This window comes from Schistocerca americana, chromosome 2, assembly GCF_021461395.2.
Source record: "Schistocerca americana isolate TAMUIC-IGC-003095 chromosome 2, iqSchAmer2.1, whole genome shotgun sequence".
In the NCBI taxonomy this organism is placed as follows: Eukaryota; Metazoa; Arthropoda; class Insecta; order Orthoptera; family Acrididae; genus Schistocerca; species Schistocerca americana.
The window spans coordinates 800,162,243-800,184,156 of NC_060120.1; the positions used below are offsets into that span (position 1 = coordinate 800,162,243).

Here is a 21,914-nt window from a genome sequence, read left to right on the forward strand (position 1 = left end):
TCCGAAGGGCTCCATAATGTGCCTAACATTAGAGCTGCCAACTACCAATAATCCCACTCTCTGTGACTGCTTGGATCTTGCAGGCTGAGAGGCTTCCTCTGAAACAGGACAAGCAACTGCATCTGGCCGAGAGACAGTGCCAGTCACAGACAGCACCTGGAGCCATTTGTCAGACTAACTGGAGAGGCCTGATGTTCAGCCCCTTGGAAAGCATTTTGCCGCCTACCAGGGCCCGAGGTGACCTCCCACTTGGCCATGGGTGAGGGTTCAACCTCAGTGTGAGCAGTAACTGGGTTGGTCACAGGTGCAGACCCATCGGCGGACTCAGACTAATGCGCAATGAATAATAACACCATGAGTGATAACAATAATAATGAATTCTGGAACAAGAAATCCAATAGGTAGCACTAATGACCACCAGGGAAACACATCAAGAAAGTGATGGAGAAATAAATAGAATCCCAATAATAGAAACCAATCCAACAGAACAGTTAATAGCCAGAATATTTGTGAAAGGAAGTGGAAAACTTATAGGCTTCCAGGGCGAGGCTCAGCTAAATGAATATATATATTTCACTATCACATGTACATGGTAATAGTACTGAATATATCGGTAATATTAGACACTGATTGGTTGACAGGCCATAAGTAACCTTAGACTTCAACATAGCAGTGTAACATTTCTGTAAGGTACAGGGGAAGATACTGCAAAATTGTGTTTCTATACAGTTACCATATTTAATTCCGATTTAACACTTATTGCGGGAGACTCAGCTAATTGAAGGTTTGACAATGTGGAACGGAACCGTACTGTAGAAGAAAATATAGAGAACATTAAGACTAATACAAGTAAATCTTTGGAATTTATATCACAGGAAAGAAAGATTTGCATTGTTAAGCAAGCAAGTACGTATTTTTTTTGCTGTGACCAGGAATAATTAATGATGTATGTGTGTTAAAGATATTAGTGTAGATGCCATTTTTTATAAAACCACACCCAATACTAGTGGCAGCTAAAAGCTCATGATATTATCAGAATGTTAACATGGAATGTTATTGAAACACCTGATAGTTCTTACAATAGCCGTTTAGTTGTAGTTAAGAAATCAGACAGATCAGTATAACTGGTACTTGACACAATAACAGTGAACAGAGTAATTGAACCCAAACAAGACACACTCTGTATCATTGAGGAATTACTAATTAGATTTACAGAAATTAAATACAAAAGTACTATGGACTTGGTTATAGGCAAAAACTCCTACATATGGAGGCGTGAAAATATACTGCATTTCTTTTTGAAGGGAAATCTTATCACTTCAACATTTTACATTTTGGACTTAATGTTTCAGACTCAGTTTTTATTACAGCAGTGGATATGTGACTTGAGGGTCAAGATCATAATCAATGTAGATAATATGGTAGTATTATCTAAAACTTGGTCAGAACATATCCAGGTCCTACCAGCTATTTTCAAAATTACATTCTCAGGGAATAACAGTCAAGCTCTCAAAGTCACAGTTTGGCAGAAGTGAGGTAAAATTTCTTGAGGACGATACAAATAGACTAGGGATTGGACCAGCTCCTTGCACATTAGATGCAATTAGACACTACCCAGAACCATCAAACAAGAGACAACTTAAATCATATTTATGTTTTGTTGGATTTTATAGAAAATATATACAAGACACCATATTAAATGCACCACATTTGATGGCATTATTCAAACATAACTCATGTTGGAAATAGCCACAGGATTATAAATTAAGGTTCAGTTTAATAAAGGAGAGTTTAGTATCAGCACCACTTCTAGTCCACCCAGATTTCAATTTACCATTCCACTTAGCAATGGAAGTGTCAGATTATGGATGAGGATGCTATATTTATCAAGAGAAATATACAGAGTTAGTATTCAGCACTGCCACATAGCTTTTGCAAGCAGAATTTTGATCAACCATGAGATAAATTACAATATCACTGAAAAGGAAGCATTAACTGTGGTGTGCTCTTTGTATAAATTTTGTACCTTTTAACTGGACAAAAAGTAATAGTACATAGGGGCCATAGTACACTAAGTTAAACTTTTACAGCATTGTTCCTTCAAGACAGACAATGATGAACACTTTACTGTATCCCGTTATTCCTGTGGCTTTAGGGTGTATGGGATGCCATGGACTTTCCTGCTCCACTGCCTAGAGGTTTGGTATACATCTTTGCTGCTTAGAATGTTGGTCTAAGGTAGTGACACTGTATTCTCTGAAATGAGCAACTATGAATGGTATAATTTTCAGACTGAGAGACAGTTACTTTACGAATTTAGGTAAGCCCTTAGGCTTATTATCATAAATGGCACTCAGTTCAGTGCTACACAGTTCCAGGGATTTATGGCTTAGAAAAGTGCGAAACATATATTGATTTCAAAATACACCCACAAACCATCCTGGATGAAAGAATTATGCGAGAAATGGTTACATTATATAGAACTTACTGTGCTGAGCTTGTTTCCCAACATGATGTTCTTCATTTCAATGACTGCTTTGCAGCCTGTTTCATGTGGATCCTTCCCATCGACACCAGCTTTTCTGAATTGCACAGATGGGAAATCTCCCTACAATATATCCTATGTTCCCGTAAGTCCTCTGGCCTCAACCTTCATCAGTCATCATCTTTCTACCACTTTCCTTTTCCGCACCCCCCCCCCCCCCCCCCCTCTCCTTCCCTGCCCACCATCTAACCTCCCAACTGCACCTAGCTGCCCTACCTTCTCTCCATCTTGTCCCTGCAAGCTCCCACTAGCAGCAATTTACTATCCCCCACCCCTACCCTGCTATTCCTCCCCTGCCCCACCCCAGCCTCATCCTTATTCCCACCCAGTTGCCTCTCCCACATTGTGTTGCTGTTTGTAATCTGGCTTCAGCTGCTAGAGACTGTGGTCATGTGTGTGTGAGTTGTGTTTCCATGAGTGTATACATGTGTCTGTTGTCTATTTTTGACAAAGGCCTTGTTGATAGAAAGCTCATTTTGTGACAGTCTTTTTGTTGTGCCTATCTGCAACTCAGCACTTCTGCTGTATGATGAGTGGCAACTATTCTTTTCATAATACAGCTACATTCCATCCTGGATCTTCTATTGTTTGTTTTGTCTGACGGCTTTTCTTCCATCCTTAACCCGTTGCTGTGTCCCTTTGTTACAATTTTCTAATGCCTTACTATACTTACCCCCACTCCTCCCTCTCTCTATTCCAGCTTGCACCTACAGTTTCACCTAAATACTTACCCACCCACAGACCTGCAACCCACATTTAAAAAAAAAATTATATTTTTTCCTTTGATCTCACTGTGACTTCTCACCAATTTCAGTTGGTTTTCACCCTTCACCATTGACGTACTCCCTTATATGTCATCTTGTTTCCCTTTATTTCATCTGTTTCATCCTTTTCGTGATTTTGCAATGTATTTGGTTATATGTTTGCAATCTTTTTCAGATGTAATCCTACATTATTTACGTATTTTTTCATGTTTTTCCACCACCATGGATCCTTGCTCCTTCATTCTATGTCAATACAGAATAGTTTCCTTATCCCTAGCCAGAATCCAGCCCACAAACTGCTCCTGTGTTGTTGCTTGGATCATGGAATACCCCCAAATGGCCTTACCATCAAATTACCCATCTCCGGCTGCCACCATTCCTTCCAAAATGACCTCCATTTGTCGAGATTCCACCAATCCTAAGCCCTCACCAACATAGTCCTGCAAAACCATATCAATCAAGCCCAAAGCTCCTTGCAGTGCCTTCTCTCCATTGGTAAAATTCTCCTGCTATGCAATCCCAAATTCTTGAATCACATAACACACACTGAAACTCCTGCCCTCCAGGAAATAGAGCAATATGCACAATGCTGCCTCAAAAAACTTTCCACCCTGCTCACTTCCTAGTCCCGCGTTGGACTGCCACTGTCCACCACCTCTACAACAACCTCCAAACCTCCCCCATGTCCCCTCATAGCTGACAAACCCTGTCACGCAGACCTACTGCATTTTCCCCACCCTCCAAAATTCCCTCCCACCACTATACAGAATCCAGAACCTAACAGACCCATAACACAGTTATGAACCTTTCCTCCAACAGCCTTAGCCCCACAGAAATATCAATCCTTTCCAAATGCATCACCTTTCGCTCCACTCCTAAATTTAGTCATGCAGGACTTGTTAAAGACCTTCTCTCCTTCTCCCAGTCCTTACAGTGGAAACACTTTTTTGCCACCAACTCTACAAATAAGAATCAACCAAAGACCAATGTTGAACCCTACTTGACTCAATTCACTCCTCCATCCAACTGTAGTACACCCCCACTGCCCCCCAAATCACCTCCTGTTACCCTTCTAGAATTTCTTGACCCCAAACCTTGCCTCACCATATTTCCCCAAATCCCTCAACATGCAAACTAATCTTACATCTACAGAAAGAACTGCAATCACCACCTAAAAACTGATCCTGTCCTTATAATCCTACCTGCTGACAAAGACTCCACTACTGTTGTTCTGAACCGCAAGGATTACCTGACAAATGGACTCCGCCAGTTGTCAGTTTCATCCACGTACAAACCCTGCCACAGTGACCCTGTTCCAGAGATCCAGCAGGATCTCCAGTCCCTCCTCAAATTCTTAGGTCCATTCCAGAACCTCTCCTCGGAGTTCATCTCTCTCCTCACCCCTACCACCCCCTGGACTCCTACCGTCTACAGGTTTCCAAAAGTCCATAAACCCAACCACCCAGTTTGCCTCATTGTGGCTGGTTACTGGGCTTCTACTGAGAGAATCTCTGTTCTCATAGACCAACACCTTCAGCCTATTACCCGCAATCTGTCCCCCTATAAAATAGGTACTAACCATTTCCTCCACCGACTCTCCACAGTTCCTGTCCCTTTAACCCATGATGCCCTGCTTGTCACTATTGATACCAACTCTCTTTACACTAATATCCCTAATGCCCATGGCCTGACCGCTATTGAACACTACCTTTAACAGCGCCCAATGAATTCCAAACCAACAACCACCTTCCTAGTCGCCATGGTGAACTATATCATCACGCACAATTACTTCTCTACTGAAGGCATTAACTACAAACAAATCCAGAATATGACTTTGGGCACTCGCATGGCACCATCCTATGCCAACCTATTCACGGCCATCTATCCTTCCTAAACACTCAGAATCTGTAATACCACAACCCTTTTTGGGACCCTGCAACCTTTTCCAGTCTCATCCCCACTCTCCCAAAGAGGGCACATGTGTAATATCAATAATTTGCACCAATTCAAACTGCTGCTTACATTTTGTCTTTTCTGGTTATCTGGATTTGAATACAATGAAGATTTTTTTGCAGCAAATTAGCAATTTGCACTAATTTAAGCTACTGTTCTGTCGTTGTTTGCATAGGGCCTCACCAATATGGAGAATGAAGGAAACATGTTGGATTAAAAGTTGATGTACCATCACAATTTGGACATCATACAAACTTCAGGCACATATTGCTATTGTAATTATGGAGCAATTAATTATTTACGATCTGATATTTCTAGTCATCAAAAGACAGATATTTTTATGTATTCAAGCTAAAAACAAATTGTATCCCTAATAGAAATATGACATGATTATTTATCAGTCAGAATTAAGCATACTCATGTTGTAATTGGTGTTAGTTAATGGAATTGGAATTACAACTATATAGAAATGTAAAATTTTACTCATACAAAATTTAATTGATTGAATCTAGGCCTTTTATTCAATAAAACTAATCCCTCTGGTCATATGAAAATGATATGGTGATTATCCTTTAAGTAAGTAAAATGATATATGCAAATTAACAAAATATATTGTGGCAATGATAAAAAATTTAATTTACTGTCTTAACAGAAACAGGTTCTTTCCTGTATTTGTACGAAATTATTCACTTTTAATTCATGTAAATTTCTATGCAATTTGGGAAGATGTATGTAAAAGCTTTAATTGTTAAATATGCAAATTTAATATGTAACAATGTCAGCTATTGTTTAAAATCATATAAACAGAGACAATTTGTATACCGCCATAATTCAGTGCAGTTTGAGGTCAGTCTTAGGTCAGTTATGAGACAGTTTTAAGTCAATTTTACACATCGTTCGCCACCGAACATCTTGAGTGCGAAATAAAACTGTTTGTGAATGTGAATTCCTGGAGCTTATTACTACCATTGCACTATTCCTGAGTGGCAATGCAATAACATCAAGATGAACCTATGGCAACATTAAGAAGCAGCACCCCAGACTGCACAAGACACGTATTATTTATTTGGTGGAGGATATCCATAATATGATGTGGTATTCTGATTTTCTTGTGTTAAGCAACGATACACATCCCAAACTTCACCACACAAAATAATTTTCTATTACAACATGATGAAAGGAGCTGGGATGTGTATAAAAATGCATCATATGCTAATGGTTATTAAGTTTCAGGTGGAATAATTGTTCACAAAATACTGTGCCATATATCAGTATTGGGCTGTGCAAAGAGACAAGGACCTGTATAGGAAAAGTGGACGGTGTGTCAATGGACCAACACCAACAGCCAGCAGCACGGAGTGCCAAAATATTATTTATGTAACAGAGTAGTGAAACAGTGGACTGTTAGGAAGTGAAATTGTATGCTAAAGTCAGGCAAAAATAATTGCATGTGACATACTTTGAAAATATAATAGGACAAATAGTTTTCGGAAGTGTTTTTTTTGTATCATCTCGTCAAGTTGTGCAAAATTAGTTAAAATGAGTAGAAGCAATACATTTTCAGCACGTGACCAAGATGGAATCACAACAAGATTGGGTTGGCAGCTGCATGCACTGACACCAAACCTAAACACTCAAAGCCATGAGAATTCATTAAGTTGTTTAGTTTCACCTTTCCATGGGTTTCAACAATCAGAAGAAATACTAGAAAAAATTTCAAAGATGCAACACTCATGCTCATAAATTAAGGATAATGCTGATACACGGTGAAACAACGCTCTGGTGGGCAGTTTGCGGGTTCAAATCACCTTGGGGTATGACCACGTGGTGCATTTGACCTTTGGTCGTCGCATGGTGGCGCTGGCGGCAGTCCACATATGCAGAGGTGTGCTGGTGCATGTCAGAGTACAGTGCAGCGAGTAAGTGTGCAGACATTTTCAGATGTGCTAATGGTGACTGTGTGTTGAAATTGGCTCAAAGAACACATACTGATGACGTTTTGAGGGTCAGAATACTAGGGTGACTGGAGGCAGGTCAAACACAGCACGTTGAAGCAAGGGCCCTCCGTGTGCCACAAAGTGTGATCTCAAGATTATGGCAACGATTCCAGCAGACAGGAAACGTGTCCAAGCGCTACAGTACAGGACGTCCACAGTGTACAACACCACAAGAAGACCAATATCTGACCATCAGTGCCCACAGACAGCCACGGAGTACTGCAGGTAGCCTTGCTCGGGACCTTACCGCAGCCTCTGGAACGGTTGTCTCCAGACACAAAGTCTACAGACGACTGAACAGACATGGGTTATTCACCCGGAGACCTGCAAGGTGCATTCCACTGACCCCTGGTCACAAGAGAGCCCATAAAGCCTGGTGTCAAGAACCCAGTGCATGGTCACTGGAACAAATGTACCAGGTTATGTTCATGGATGAGTCCAGGTATAGTCTGAACAGTGATTCTCACTGGGTTTTCATCTGGTGTGAACCAGGAACCAGATACCAACCCCTTAATGTCCTTGAAAGGGACATGTATGGAGGTCGTGGTTTGATGGTGTGGGGTGGGATTATGATTGGTGCACATACACCCCTGCATGTCTTTGACAGAGGAACTGTAATAGATCAGGTGTATCAGGACACCATTTTGCACCAGTATGTCTGCCTTTCCAGGGGTGCAGTGGGTCCCAGCTTCCTCCTGATGGATGATAACACACAGCCCCACTGAGCCGCCACCGTGGAGGAGTACCTTGAAACAGAAGATATCAGGCAAATGGATTGACCTGTCTGTTCTCCAGACCTAAACCACATCGAGCACATCTGGGGTTCTCTCGGTCAACGTATCGCTGCACGTCTTCAAACCCCTATGACACTTCAGGAGCCCCGGCAGGCACTGATGCAAGAATGGAAGGCTATACCCTAACAGCTGATCGACCACTTGATCCAGAGTATGTCAACCCATTGTGCAGCCTGTGTAAATGTGCATGGTGATCATATCCCATACTGATGTCGGGGTACATGCGCAGGGATCAATGGCATTTTGTAGCACATGTGTTTTGGGATGGTTTTCTCAACTTATCACGAATACTGTGGACTTACAGATCTGTGTCGTGTGTGATTATGCTATTAGCACCAGTTTTGTGCAGTGCCATGTTGTGTGGCACCACATTCTGTAATTATCCTTAATTTATGAGCATGAGCGTAGATAGTAAACTGTGGAGCAAAATAAAAAAAATAGAGAGGACACCAAAAATAATTGTAGAAAAATTGGCAATATTCTTGTAAAAATGGACCAGAAACTAGAAGCAATTAGGGAAGATGTTAATAAGGCAAATAGACAAATAAGCAATGTAAATGAAAGAGTAGACAATGTAGGATCTGAAGTGGATTGTTTGAAGAAATTTGCTGTTACTGAATTACAACTAGTTAGACGGATGTGCTGACATAATTGACGAATGAGTAAAAAGAACAGAAAACATTGTCACTGACAAACTTGACAGACAAAAATCAGAGTTGCATAACATACAAACTTATATTGAAACTGAAAATAATTTCTTTGACAAGAAACTAAAATTAAATTATATACTTGTTTCAGAACAAGTTTATTCAGTAAACAGCAAAGCGAATGAAGTATCAAATAATCTTCAGTCAACTCTAAAGTTGGAAATCTAGAGACTAATATGTTTAGTAGTATATATAATGGTTATAACGTGTTTCAAAACAATTGCAATAATGTTAATAAGCAAATTTTTCTGTGTGATTTTAAACTACACCCTGTCGATTATTTGTACCAGTGCAAGGACAGCTTTGTACTGGGCATGCCAGAACATATGAAAGTGTAATTTGCTAAATGATATTTAGATGGCAAAGCATTATCCTGGGCTAACCAACATGTTAACCCAGAAATGACATTTGCAGAGTTAGAAAAATTATTTTTAAACAAATTTTGGTCAGAAAGTAAGCAGGCACAAATAAAATCAAAATTTTTGAATTGAAGTAGATTTTGCAAGGGGGAAATGAGAATGCAAGAATTTTGTGAAAAGCAGCTTAGGACATTAGCACACTTAGATAAACCACTTGACGAATTAATCCAAACTGACGCACTGAAGCGGCATTTACCTGCCATGTTCAATGGAGTTCACCAGAATAACAACAGGAACAATAACAACAGATATGATGGTAACAGAAGTAGTAATAATTTTGGTAACAACTATCACAACCAGAGTAATAATAATAATAGGAACGATCAGTGCAGAGGTAATCAAAGGAGAAACGGTAACAGATCTTATGAAAATAATAATCAGGAAAATAGGTAAGCACCTCACTGTGAGACTGTCAGTTTGAGGTGAAGAACAGTTACAGAAATCAGGCTAGAGGTAGCAGAGGAAGGCGAAGTTCGGGTCACAGACACCACAATAGATACAAGAATTACCAGATAAACAGAGTTGATTATGATAAAGAATTCTGGGACTTCATGCTGACGGAAATGGGTGAAGATACTAGTAAAGTAGAAAATAAATTTAATCTTAGTACAGATGATTTGACTAACTTATTTGATGAGAGGTGTGTGTTTAGTAATAGTAACATTTATGATGATGCTGATGAGTATGGTTTAGTCAGCTTATTTTGTGATGATGAATTTTCAGTGTTGTCTGAAAAAGATGTGGAAGAAAGCAAGGATCATACACGTAAGTTGAATTATGTTTATGTTCCCGCTGACACAAGTTCTGGTACTTTTGATGATTGTGATGTGGAAACATGTGTAGTTAAAGCTGAGGTTCATGTAGGTACAGATGATGTTGCAAATGAGTATTTTGAGACTATTGATGCAGACACTTATGTTGTATTACATGGTATGGTTTATGTGGAAGCACTAGACAATGATATGAGTAATGGATTGATACAATATGATGATTTGGAGTCAGAAAAATGGGCACATAAAAAATCAGTTGATACCCAATGAGGTCAGTGAGATATTACATGTTGTTGCAGTAGGGAGGATCAAGATAAGCTAATTAGTAATAAGATACTGAAAGTACTGGAAGAGAATGAGGAGTCTGTAGGAAAAGGTGATTACTGTGATAGTATTAAGCACACACAGTCTAGTTGTAAGCTACCTTTAAGTACTTTACAACCTAAGTTAGGAAATGAGATTTAAGTAAATGCTGATTTAAATTGTAGGGATATTGAAAATGATTTATTGGCAGAAGAGGATGGAAGTAATAAGCATGAAATACTTGGTAGTCCCTATATTGAAATATATGTAGGCAACTGGAAGGGAATTTGTCTATTGGACAATGGTAGCCCCATAAGTGGTGTGTCTGGTAACTTAAGAGAGAGATTAAAGAACACTGAACAGTACACTGAATTTCCAATCACTGGTGTTAAAATAAAAGGAGCCATTGGTTGTTGTTGAGGTTGTGGTCTTCAGCCCAGAGACTGGTTTGATGCAGCTCTCCATGTTACTCTATCTTGTGCAAGATTCTTCATCTCCCAGTGCCTACTGTAACCTCCTTCTGAATTTGTTTAGTGTATTCATCTCTTGGTCTCCCTCTAAGATTTTTACCCTCCACGCTGCCCTCCAATACTAAATTGGTGATCCCTTGATGCCTCAGAATATGCCCTACCAACCGATCCCCTCTTCAAGTCAAGTTGTGCCACAAATTTCTCTTCTCTCCAATTCTATTCAATACCACCTCATTAGTTATGTGATCTACCCATCTAATCTTCAACATTCTTCTGTAGCACCACATTTCTAAAGCATCTATTCTCCTCTTGTCTAAACTATTTATTGTCCACATTTCACTTCCATACATGGCTACACTCCACACAAATACTTTCAGAAACGACTTCCTGACACTTAAATCTATACTCGATGTTAACAAATTTCTCTTCTTCAGAAACACTTTCCTTGCCATTGCCAGTCTGTATTTTATATCCTCTCTACTTTGACCATCATCAGTTATTTTGCTCCCTAAATAGCAAAACTCATTTACTACTTTAAGGGTCTCATTTCCTAATCTAATTCCTGCAGCATCACCCGATTTAATTCAACTACATTCCATTATTCTCATTTTGCTTTTGTTGATGTTCATATTATATCCTCCTTTCAAGACCCTGTCCATTCCGTTCAGCTACTCTTCCAAGTCCTTTGCTGTCTCTGACAGAATTACAATGTCATCGGCGAACCTCAAAGTTTTTATTTCTTCTCCATGGATTTTAATTCCTACTCCAAGTTTTTCTTTTGTTTCCTTTACTGCCTGCTCAATATACAGATTGAATAACATCGGGGAGAGGCTACAACCCTGTCTCACTCCCTTCCCAACCACTGCTTCCCTTTCATGTCCCTCGACTCATATAACTGCCATCTGGTTTCTGTACAAATTGTAAATAGCCTTTCGCTCCCTGTATTTTACCCCTGCCACCTTCAGAATTTGAAAGAGAGTATTCCAGTCAACATTGTCAAAAGCTTTCTCTAAGTCTACAAATGCTAGAAACGTAGGTTTGCCTTTCCTTAATCTATTTTCTAAGATAAGTTGTAGGGTCAGTTTTGCCTCACGTGTTCCATCATTTCTACGGAATCCAAAATGATGTTCCCTGAGGTCGGCTTCGACCAGTTTTTCCATTCGTCTGTAAAGAATTCGTGTTAGTATTTTGGAGCAGTGGCTTATTAAACTGATAGTTCGGTAATTTTCACATCCATCAACACCTGCTTTCTTTGGGATTAGAATTATTATATTATTTTTGAAGTCCGAGGGTATTTCGCCTGTCTCATACATCTTGCTCACCAGATGGTAGAGTTTTGTTAGGCCTGGCTCTCCCAAGGCTGTCAGTAGTTCTAATGGAATGTTGTCTACTCCCGGGGCCTTGTTTCAACTTAGGTCTTTCAGTGCTCTGTCAAACTCTTCACGTAGTATCATGTCTCCTATTTCGTCTTCATCTACGTTCTCTTCCATTTCTATAATATTGTCCTATACTGCATTTTTGTATAATGGGAAAAGTTATCAATACTGTATAGTACCTTTAGGATTAAACTTATCTGTTGCTGAGTTTATCAGGGCTTTGGATTTTGTTTTGGGAAGTGAGTTACTTTCAAATTTAATCATTTATGTGGATGACATTTTGGTAGTCAGTAAAACTTGGGATGAACATATGGAAATTCTGAGAGCAATTGCAATAAAATTTAGGCAGTGGGGTATGACATTAAAATTGGAAAAAAATGTAAATTTGGAGTAAAAGAGTTGAAATTTCTTCGGCACACTATTAATAAGGGAGGAATTTTGCCTGAAAAGACCAATTGTTGGCCATTGCAGATTTACCCAAGCCGAGATCAAGAAGTAACTTAGGTCATTTTATGGTTTACGCAATTACTATAGGAAATATGTAAGGACACAAGCTTTAAATGCCCCATGTCTTCTTGAGCTTTTGAAAAAGAACAGTATTTGGGAATGGACTGACAAATGTCAAGCAGCTTTTGATGAAATTAAAAGACAACTTGTCACTAGCAAAATCTTACATACACTAGACTTAACTTTATCGTTTTGTATGATGACAGAAGAGGGAGAGATCACGCACTGTGCTATTAGTTTTGTCAGTAGTAGTTTACAAAAGCATGAAAAAAATTACAGTCACCAAGAAGGAACTTTTAGCCCTTGGTTAGGGGTTTCAAAAATTTCAAAATATTTAGTTGGACACAAAGTCATTCTATGCATAGACCACAAAGCTTTGTGCTACATTCAGAAGTGCAAACTATATCACAGAAGGATTACCAGGTGGGAAGTTTTCTTACAGCAATTTGACTATTCAGTCCAGTACATTAGAGGTGATCAGAATGTAGTTGCTGATGCTCTGTCTAGATTACGAGTAGGAAGTAACCTGTATAGTGAGAATATTCAAGAGAATAGGAATTATAGGATCATGTACATTCAAGGGATTAAAGAAGAGAAAGACACTGCAAGAATCTATAGACAACTGAGACATAATCAAAATCAGGATGAGACATGGAAACTAGTCAAGATCTACTTAGGTAAGAAAGGATGCGATAAGGTAAAACAATATTACCAAGTATTTAAAGGAATTTTATTTAGAACAAGTAGCCCTGATGTGAATAAGTGGAAGGTTTGTTGGGCTAGACAATATATTGACACTTTGATTAACTATATACATAAGAGTTATGGCCATTGTGGATCCATAAAGTGTATCCGAAAGATACAGGAAAATGTGTACTTTGATAATATCTCCAGGAGGGTCAGGAAGTGTTTGAGTTCTTGTGATCGATGTCAGAGGGTAAAGGTTACCAACCAGAAGCATAAAGGTTTCATGCAGAGCATAGTTCCACAAGGTAAGTCAGGGAATTGACTTATTTGGTCAACTTTCCTGTACTAAAGAAGGCTACACATATTTGTTTGTTACTGTTGACTTGTTTTCAAAATTGGTAAAGTTGTACCCTTTGAAAAAGCCTACAAGTAAGAAAATTATGCAGTATTTTACCAATGACTATTTTAGCAATGTTGGCAAACCACATGCTTTACTGTCAGATAATGGAAGTCAGTTCACATGTAATACATCGAAGGAATTTATTAACAATGGGAACATTAAGCATATTTTACATGTGTCTGGCAAGCATAAGGGCCCCAGCTAGTGTAGTAACTGCTTCAACATCTTTATACTTCGGTACTTCATTCCTTATTTGCACCATTAACACTTACTTTCTTGTCACATGTTTAAATCAATAATGGGAATATGAAGTGCTTCTGCTGATTTGAAAATAGCATCTTGTCTCATCTATACTGACAGGAACTGTCAACAATATGAATTTTGAAGAGAAGTATAGCGAACTGGATAATACACATACTTTTGTCTTCTTAACACTCTATTTGCTCAGTAGGAACTATTGTATAATCTTGGTCACTTTTATAACATTTGGTATTATTCCACATCTTTATGATTTTACAATTATTCAATTATATGCAAATCTGAAATACCGTGTACATATATGATTGAATGTTCAGAAGGATAATTATGGAGACTTTCAATGACAATCGACATAAATTACATTGCATACACTTGCCCGGCTATTTTAAGTTTATACATGACATAGATTCTATGGATTTCAATGATTTGCTTATATTTACTTTATTTTGATTGTAATGAATCCCACTGCTCTGCAGTATATCTGGTGTTGTTCGTTACAGGGTGGTGACAGGAAGGGCATCTGGCCACCCCTTAAAATTAACATGCCAGTTCCGGTTAACCATAACAGCAGAGCTTGGAAAGAGAGAGTTAAATGTAACTGGAATTATGACTATACGGAAATGTAAAATTTTACTCATACAAAATTTAACTGGTTGAATCTAGGCCTTTCATTCAATAAAACTAATCCCTCTGATCATCTGAAAATGATAGAGTGATTATCTTTTAAATAAGTAAAATGATATATGCAAATTAACAAAATATATTGTGGTGCTATTCACGTAAATTTCTATGCAATTTGGGAAGATTTATGTAAAAGTTTTAATTGTTAAATATGCAAATTTAATATGTAACAGTGTCAGGAACTGTTTAAAATCATATAAATAGAGGCGATTTGTATGCCACCATAATTCAGTGCAGTTTGAGATCAGTCTTAGGTCAGTCTATGTTAGTCATGAGACAGTGTTAAGTCAATTTTACGCATGTAGCTCGCTGACGAACATCTAGTGTGCGAAATAAAACTCTTTGTGAACACGAATTCCTGGAGCTTATTTCTACCATTGCATGGTTCCTGAGTGGCAATGCAGTAACATCAAGATGAACCTACGCCAGCATTAAGAAGCAGCACCCTGGATTACACAAAATACGTATTGTTTATTTGGTGGAGGATATCCATAATATGATGTGGCATTATGCTTTTCTTGTGTTAAGTAATGATACACATCCCAAACTTCACCATACAAAATAATTTTTGCCACTTTATATTACAAATCCCGAACCTCTGACCTGTTCAGATTCATCAATGACATCTCTGAACTGAATTGAGGGTTAGGACAGTCTATTCACATTCAAGGATAAGTATGACTGTTAATCAAGTGAGGAGGGCAAAGCACTCCCCTCACAGCAGATTTCTTCTCTTCCCATTATGAATGGAAGGCAAGAAGGGTATTTTTGGGGGCAATCCTGGATCTTGTGGTTCAGAGAGACTAAGATTAATGGTGTCACTCCGGCCACCCTCTACGAGAGCCAGGTTTGTTATTAGGTTACCAAGTTCCTGAGTGTAGTCCTAACTTTTGACGTGAAACAATATGGCAAATAACGGAAATCTAAAGCACTACAATTATTATAAGTTTATGATTTTGGGGTAAAGTATTTCTGCTCCTTTCAAGAAGTTAAAAATGTCCATAATGAGTTTTCAGAACCTTCTAGAGGAAAGTATAACTGTAAATAAAACAAATATCTTAAGATTTGGACATTAATAACTGCCCTGAAAGTGGGAATTCATGTTATCACAGACATACTAAATGGATTAATTACGGTTACTTTGTTTAAAACAATTACCGGAATTCTGATAATGTGTACAGCACTTGGTAACTTGTGAAGTGACTACACCTAGAGTACTATTATTCGATAATGGTGACCCACTGGATGTTCTGTATCTACATTTATTTAAACTAATGCAACAATATGTTGTATTTGCATGTATAGCAAACTGTACTAGACAGAGTAACTAACAGTTTTAGAGTAAAAGTAGTAACAGCTGAGTAGCTTCCGTACTCAGAGCAGCTCTGTAGGGAAGTTTCTAGTTGTAATGGTGGGTGACATGTCAGTTAGATGTTACATTTTGCCCTTCAAAAGTACAAGGGACCATATAATTATAAGGATATCATAACTCATGTTAAGTAGATGCAACTTAAGAGAACAAGGAGGTTAACAGCACTCATCATTGCAAAGTGATGATGGAAAGAATCTGATAACTGGATTGATGAAAAGCGTGTGACACACACACACACACACACACACACACACACACACACACAATGAGACTTGCTGACTATGTAAAATAGAGAATTTAGTTTAGGAATGATTTGTAAACTGTGCATATAGCATTTCCAAAATGTATACTGGATTATTATGAATCAGTGTACAGTAAGAAATAACAGATGGTTCTGTTATAGTAAGTAGTTTAAGAAACTGGAAGTATTATGAACACTGACATGATTACTCTGTTATAGGGGTGGCAGATGTATGGATACAGAATAATTTTATAGTTTTGGGATGGATAGGAAGAATGCCTGTACCCTCAACATTTTAAATAATTGAGCAATTATGCTCAGTGATATGTAGGATTTGTTAGAATGAATTACTTATGCCTTTAACACTATTCTCCATTTCGTTTGTGAATTCTTTTACGTTCAAGATGCTCCAGCGAGATCTTGTGGCAACATGAAACTGCCATCCGACCAGTTTACATCACTGCAAGTATATATCTTGGAGTCTGCTGCCCCATGCACTGTGCCACGGTGTCCCTCCTGCAGTAAGTTCCATTGTACTGTGCTTCCCAAGAATGAAGAGCTTCTCTGAGATGATGTGAGACACACAAGAAGTGAGAGTTACTAATAAAAGACTTCAAATAGTAAGCACGTAATTGGACAACTGTAAAAGGCTATGTTAAATCTGGATAGCCAATTAACAAATTTGTTGCTTGTGATACACGTATTCCTCTGTACTTACTCCAATAGTGACTGATTAGTTAGCACCAGGGACGATTGATTTCAGAGTGAGGTTCCAATAAAAGAATTTTAATCTCATGGTCAAAAATGTCGACAGGAACCGTGGCAATCTGTTGTTACAATTAAAGAGCTTGGAAGTCTGCAAAGGAAGTGTGGCAGTCCATCAGGCACCCCAACAATGCTCAAAAGAAGAAAAACCAATGCCCTGAATGTTCTGCAGATATAAGGCTGGATGGAATAGCCCAATACCCTGCAAAAAAGGAATAATACAATCCCCCTAGGTGGAGGGGTACAAACTATGAAACAAGAAACAGTTTGCCAAGAATGTATGGAGTTCTTCCACAGTAACTAACGTGAATAATTTCTTGTTGGCTGAATTTAACCATTATTTATAACCTTTCTTGGTTTCTTTATGTCTTGTACCATGGTTACGTTCATTTTTCCTGATTGGCACCATGTACACAAATGTGGCCATTTCTTATTTTCACAGTTGAAGATTAAAATTGATACATTTATACCAAAAATATATTTTTACTGACTTCCTAATATTCGAGATACTTATAAAATAATTGTGTGAACTGAAATTATTAAAAAATTCGTCACTGAAGAGGTTAAAAAACTCAGAACCTTTGGTGGATTTTCTTAACTGAGAAATTTGACTTTTAGATTCCATGTAATACATGAGTAGGGTGTAATAACAAAATGCATATGTACTTGTAAATTAAGTGGTGGTTCAGCTCTCCTATAATGCCAACAATTCTGATGTACTGATCAGATTAACAAATACTTTTAAGTACATATATAACAATGAAGATTGAAGGTAATACATATTGCAGCAATAAAAACCATGTCCAATTGAGGGAACATAAGATCACAGTAGAACACTGAAACAGAGGCAGCTGACAAAAGCTGCCAATAATACAGTGCCCATCTAAATAAAAGACAGACTACACAAGTAAGTTAGACAATTTTGTCAGTGCTATGGTGTCAAGTATGAGCAATGTTAATGATTAATAGAAAAGAGGTTTAGCTTACAATTAATCCAAATTTCTGTAGGTGAATATCAAGTCTGCCTGCTGCTTTATTTCCTTTGGTTGTAATAACATAAATCCAGCCTTGTGAACCAAGTACAGGAGAGGCAATTATTTCAGGTACTGAAAATATAAGTTGCCTGAAAAAATATATAAATTAAATAAAGTAACTAATAAAGTCATACTGGTATTGGCAATTATGTATGAATCATATAATGTCAACAGTGAATAATTCAAAAGAACATACTGCCTAACAAAGAACAGGATAAATACTTTCCCAGAGTTACTCACATTTCTTATTTCGTTACATTATAGTGTTGTAAATATTCTTCATTTAGGGATCTCTGTTAATAGAAAGCTGTGTGTCTCCAAGAGAGGGGAATCTTATTTTCAGGTACAACAGGATATAACTGATAAAATTTCATGAATATGATCACATTTTCTGTGTACAACCTCCAACACAATATGTCAAAAGGCATACTTTTCCTTACTTATGAGCTTTGTGCATGCTATTCTGTAGAAAGAAGGTGTGGTGAGTACATCAAACTTTGTTTTCAGTGAAACATGAAGCAGGATTATTGTGCAGTAATTTTAAAAGCAGTAAGTACATAGACATACACCTTCACACATGATCTGACAGACATCTGTGAAAAGGAACAATCGTATATGCAGCTCCCAAATGCAAAAAATATTTTTTGCTGTTGACAGATTTATAATAAAGAAAGGATCCTTTGTACGAGGCAGAATAAAGGGAACCACATTGCAGCTAGTCTGTGGAAAGAAGAGCGTTTGGTACATATGGTAGAGGAAAAACCACAGACAGGAATTGTCAAATACAGTATGGAACTCATAGATTTTTGTTAAGCACACCCTTAAGGAAACAATTTACCATCCATATCATATGTACAGCACCATCAAAATCTTGTGCCTGCTGACTATCAAAAACATGAACTTCTGGAGATGGATACAACAAGCATGTATTGATCATTACCGACTCCAGAAAAAGTCTAATTAACTAAAATGTAACCACTTTCCCATGGGACATATGAACGCACACACTCACATCTGGTCAATGAGAATCCTGCATGCCCTTTTAGAAGAAAACCATAACGAACAATTGCCAGTAAATATCTGGAGCTGTATTATTTGTAACATCCACTAACCTTGATTTTTCAGCATAGATTGTCTAACATTACTACAGGATAAATTACCAAAACTGCAGGAGACATCTAGTTTGCATGACAAGATAATATTCCTGCACTACTTTTGGCAACAACTGTGTTCTTAGGGGTGGACCTGTGTCATGGCCTCCAGTCTCCAGACCTAAATCCATCACATTATTTTTATGGAGCTACTTTAAAGTGCTGTGTATGGGACAGAAGTAGTAGATGCTGCTAACTGCATGGAAGGATACATCAAGCATTTGTGTTAGTTCACAAATGTACAAAGGTATTTCAGTGTGTGGCTACATCCTTTATAGGAAGAGTAAAAACCTGTCATCAGCCAGGAGGGAAAGTGCCTGAATGGTTCTTACGAAAGTTTATTTCATCAAAGGCTTACCATTCTAGTAGTTACATTTATGAGTGTACTTTTGTTTCTTGTTGTTAAAAATGTTGGTAATTTGTTGTTTTAATGCATGACTGACATGTAATGTTGCAAGAAAATAATGAACTATACTTCTGTAATACAGTTTAATTTTCTGTAACTGATGTCAAGTAAGACTATACAGAAAGTATGCCTATTTATTATGAAGGATAACAGTATTTGTCTTCTTCCATTCACTTATTTGAATTTACTGCCAGCAGATGTAGCGATGTGCTATGGAAAACTCATGTGCAGTATGCTGTCAACATGAACAAAGATGCTAACAGAAAAAAGGAAAGATTTAGAAATTCTACTAATCATTTATAAAATAGTATCATGAGTAACTCAAGATGGTAGTACCATCTTAGGTAAAATTTTCATATAACAAAAATAAATTAAACAAAAAAATGTCTATTGTTAAGTGATGACATAGTAAATCACATTACCTAACTTGTAAAATTATGGTTAATGTTGCGTCATTGTTGAGATTATTAGGTACTGAACATATGATAGAACAAGAATGGTGAAGGAAATTGACTTTGTCCATTTCAAAGAAGCCATAACAAAATTCATTTTATCTGATTTGGGCAGAAAACCTAAATCTGCATGGCCAGATTCGGATTTGAATGTCACTCCGTATGTTTACGTGTGATACATCTTCTGAAAGATGAAAACTGCATCGCGGAAACTGTTCTACCTGTCGGTGTTTACGTCTTAAGGTCTGAAACAGATTTGCTAGCCCGGTTACATATGGCACCTGGAAAACAGCTGTTACAGTTCATGATTTAGTCAGCACAATCCTTTCAATAAGACGAAACGTAGACAGCTTCAGTCTAGTATTTCTGCTTATCCTTCACTATACAAAAAGCCAATCTGTCCATATTAGCCACAAATCTTTAAAAACAAGATGAAACCTGCCAGCCAGGGCACGTTTCAAAACCATTAGCATCTGCATGGGAACAAAAATTGATTGCGCGACTGGAAAACCAGCAACCAGAAATGAATTTCCAGAATCGATTTTGAAGTGACCATCCAGGAGCAGTATTGGGAAATTGGTCTATAAGTCTGGTTTTGGGAGCCCCATGTAAACAGGGTGACTATCCCTGATTGTAAGCCTAGTGTCTTAAACTTGTACCATCTTGTTGAGTACATTACTTGGATGGCTATGAAGCTCAGGACTAATTACAGAAAACAATGAGGATGTTAAATAGAAAACACCAAATGACTCTAGTAAAAGTTTGAAAAATATTAGCAGGAGTGAAGTTTACTGTTCTGACCACAAGAACATACAAATACTAACACACATGTAACTTTTTTACATCTAGAATATTTGTACAAGACGACACTTGCCACGGAGTGCCTGCACTACTGGTCTGATAAACACAGGCCAGATGTCATCATATGACAGAGAGTGACATTGGCTGGGTCCAACTCTATAAGCCATTGGCGGGCTGGCAGCGTGCACTATGGGGAGGCTGCACGCGCATCCAAGAGTGATGCCCTCTACCAGTGCTAGTGTCTTCTGTCTTTTGTGGTGCGCCATACAACTGCGCACTCGGTTCACGGGTGTGGAATCTAAACGGATCACTAAGCCCCTCTACTGTTCGGGGTGGAGCATTGCTGTTTCCCCGGGTATGGTGCGATGGCTGCGATGTGGAGACAGCATCACTCACGTCTATGGATGCCCTGGAGGTGAGAGAAACTCCTAGGCACTGAAGACCTTAGAATATGTGCAAAAGTGGCCGGTGCATGGCGTGTCCTTCTGCACCCCTGCCTGACGATGAGACGACAGTATTGGCGATGGACAGTCCAAGTTGGGACCCTGGTGACAGCTGGCGGTGGTGTGGAAAGTGGAGGCAACTTTGGCACATGCCAAGCCCATGCAGGAGGCATAAAACCAGCAAGGGGCATGTCCACTGGCTGAAGGGGCACTGGAGCTGTTTCTTGAGGCTGTGAAGTCACCGGCTCGTCAGGCACTGATGCAGGATGAAGATGAGGTTGGAACACCAGCAGATAGGTGGCACCTAGCGATTGGGGCACTGGTGAAGGTGGTTGTGTGGCCAGTACATGGGGGGAGGGTGCTATCCGGAATTGCAGCTGATTTCGATGATGCTGGATCTCCAGTCTCCAGTCCAGAGTGGGTAGAATGGTGGCTGTTCTGATGCACGATGACTGCCAGTAACCAGTGGGGCACTGACCAAAACCATGCAACTAGACTGCCATCGCTGGCAGGTAACTTCATACAGTGGGACACGATGGTGGGTGAGGTCCCAGATGGAGGAGGTGGAGCAGTGTCCGCGGCTTGTGCCTGTGAAGGAGCTTGTCAGGGCTACATGAA

General features: G+C 38.7%; 1 protein-coding gene across 1 annotated transcript in view; it reads right to left on the reverse strand.

The window, feature by feature from the left end:
• The window catches only part of LOC124594447 (uncharacterized protein C18orf63-like), a 127,778-nt gene that overhangs the window by 98,216 nt on the left and 7,648 nt on the right, over positions 1-21,914 (reverse strand). Inside the window, exon 3 of the mRNA XM_047132823.1 lies at positions 17,997-18,132. Within this exon, the coding sequence (XP_046988779.1) occupies positions 17,997-18,132 (136 nt within the window). The remainder of the gene's footprint in view (positions 1-17,996; positions 18,133-21,914) is intronic.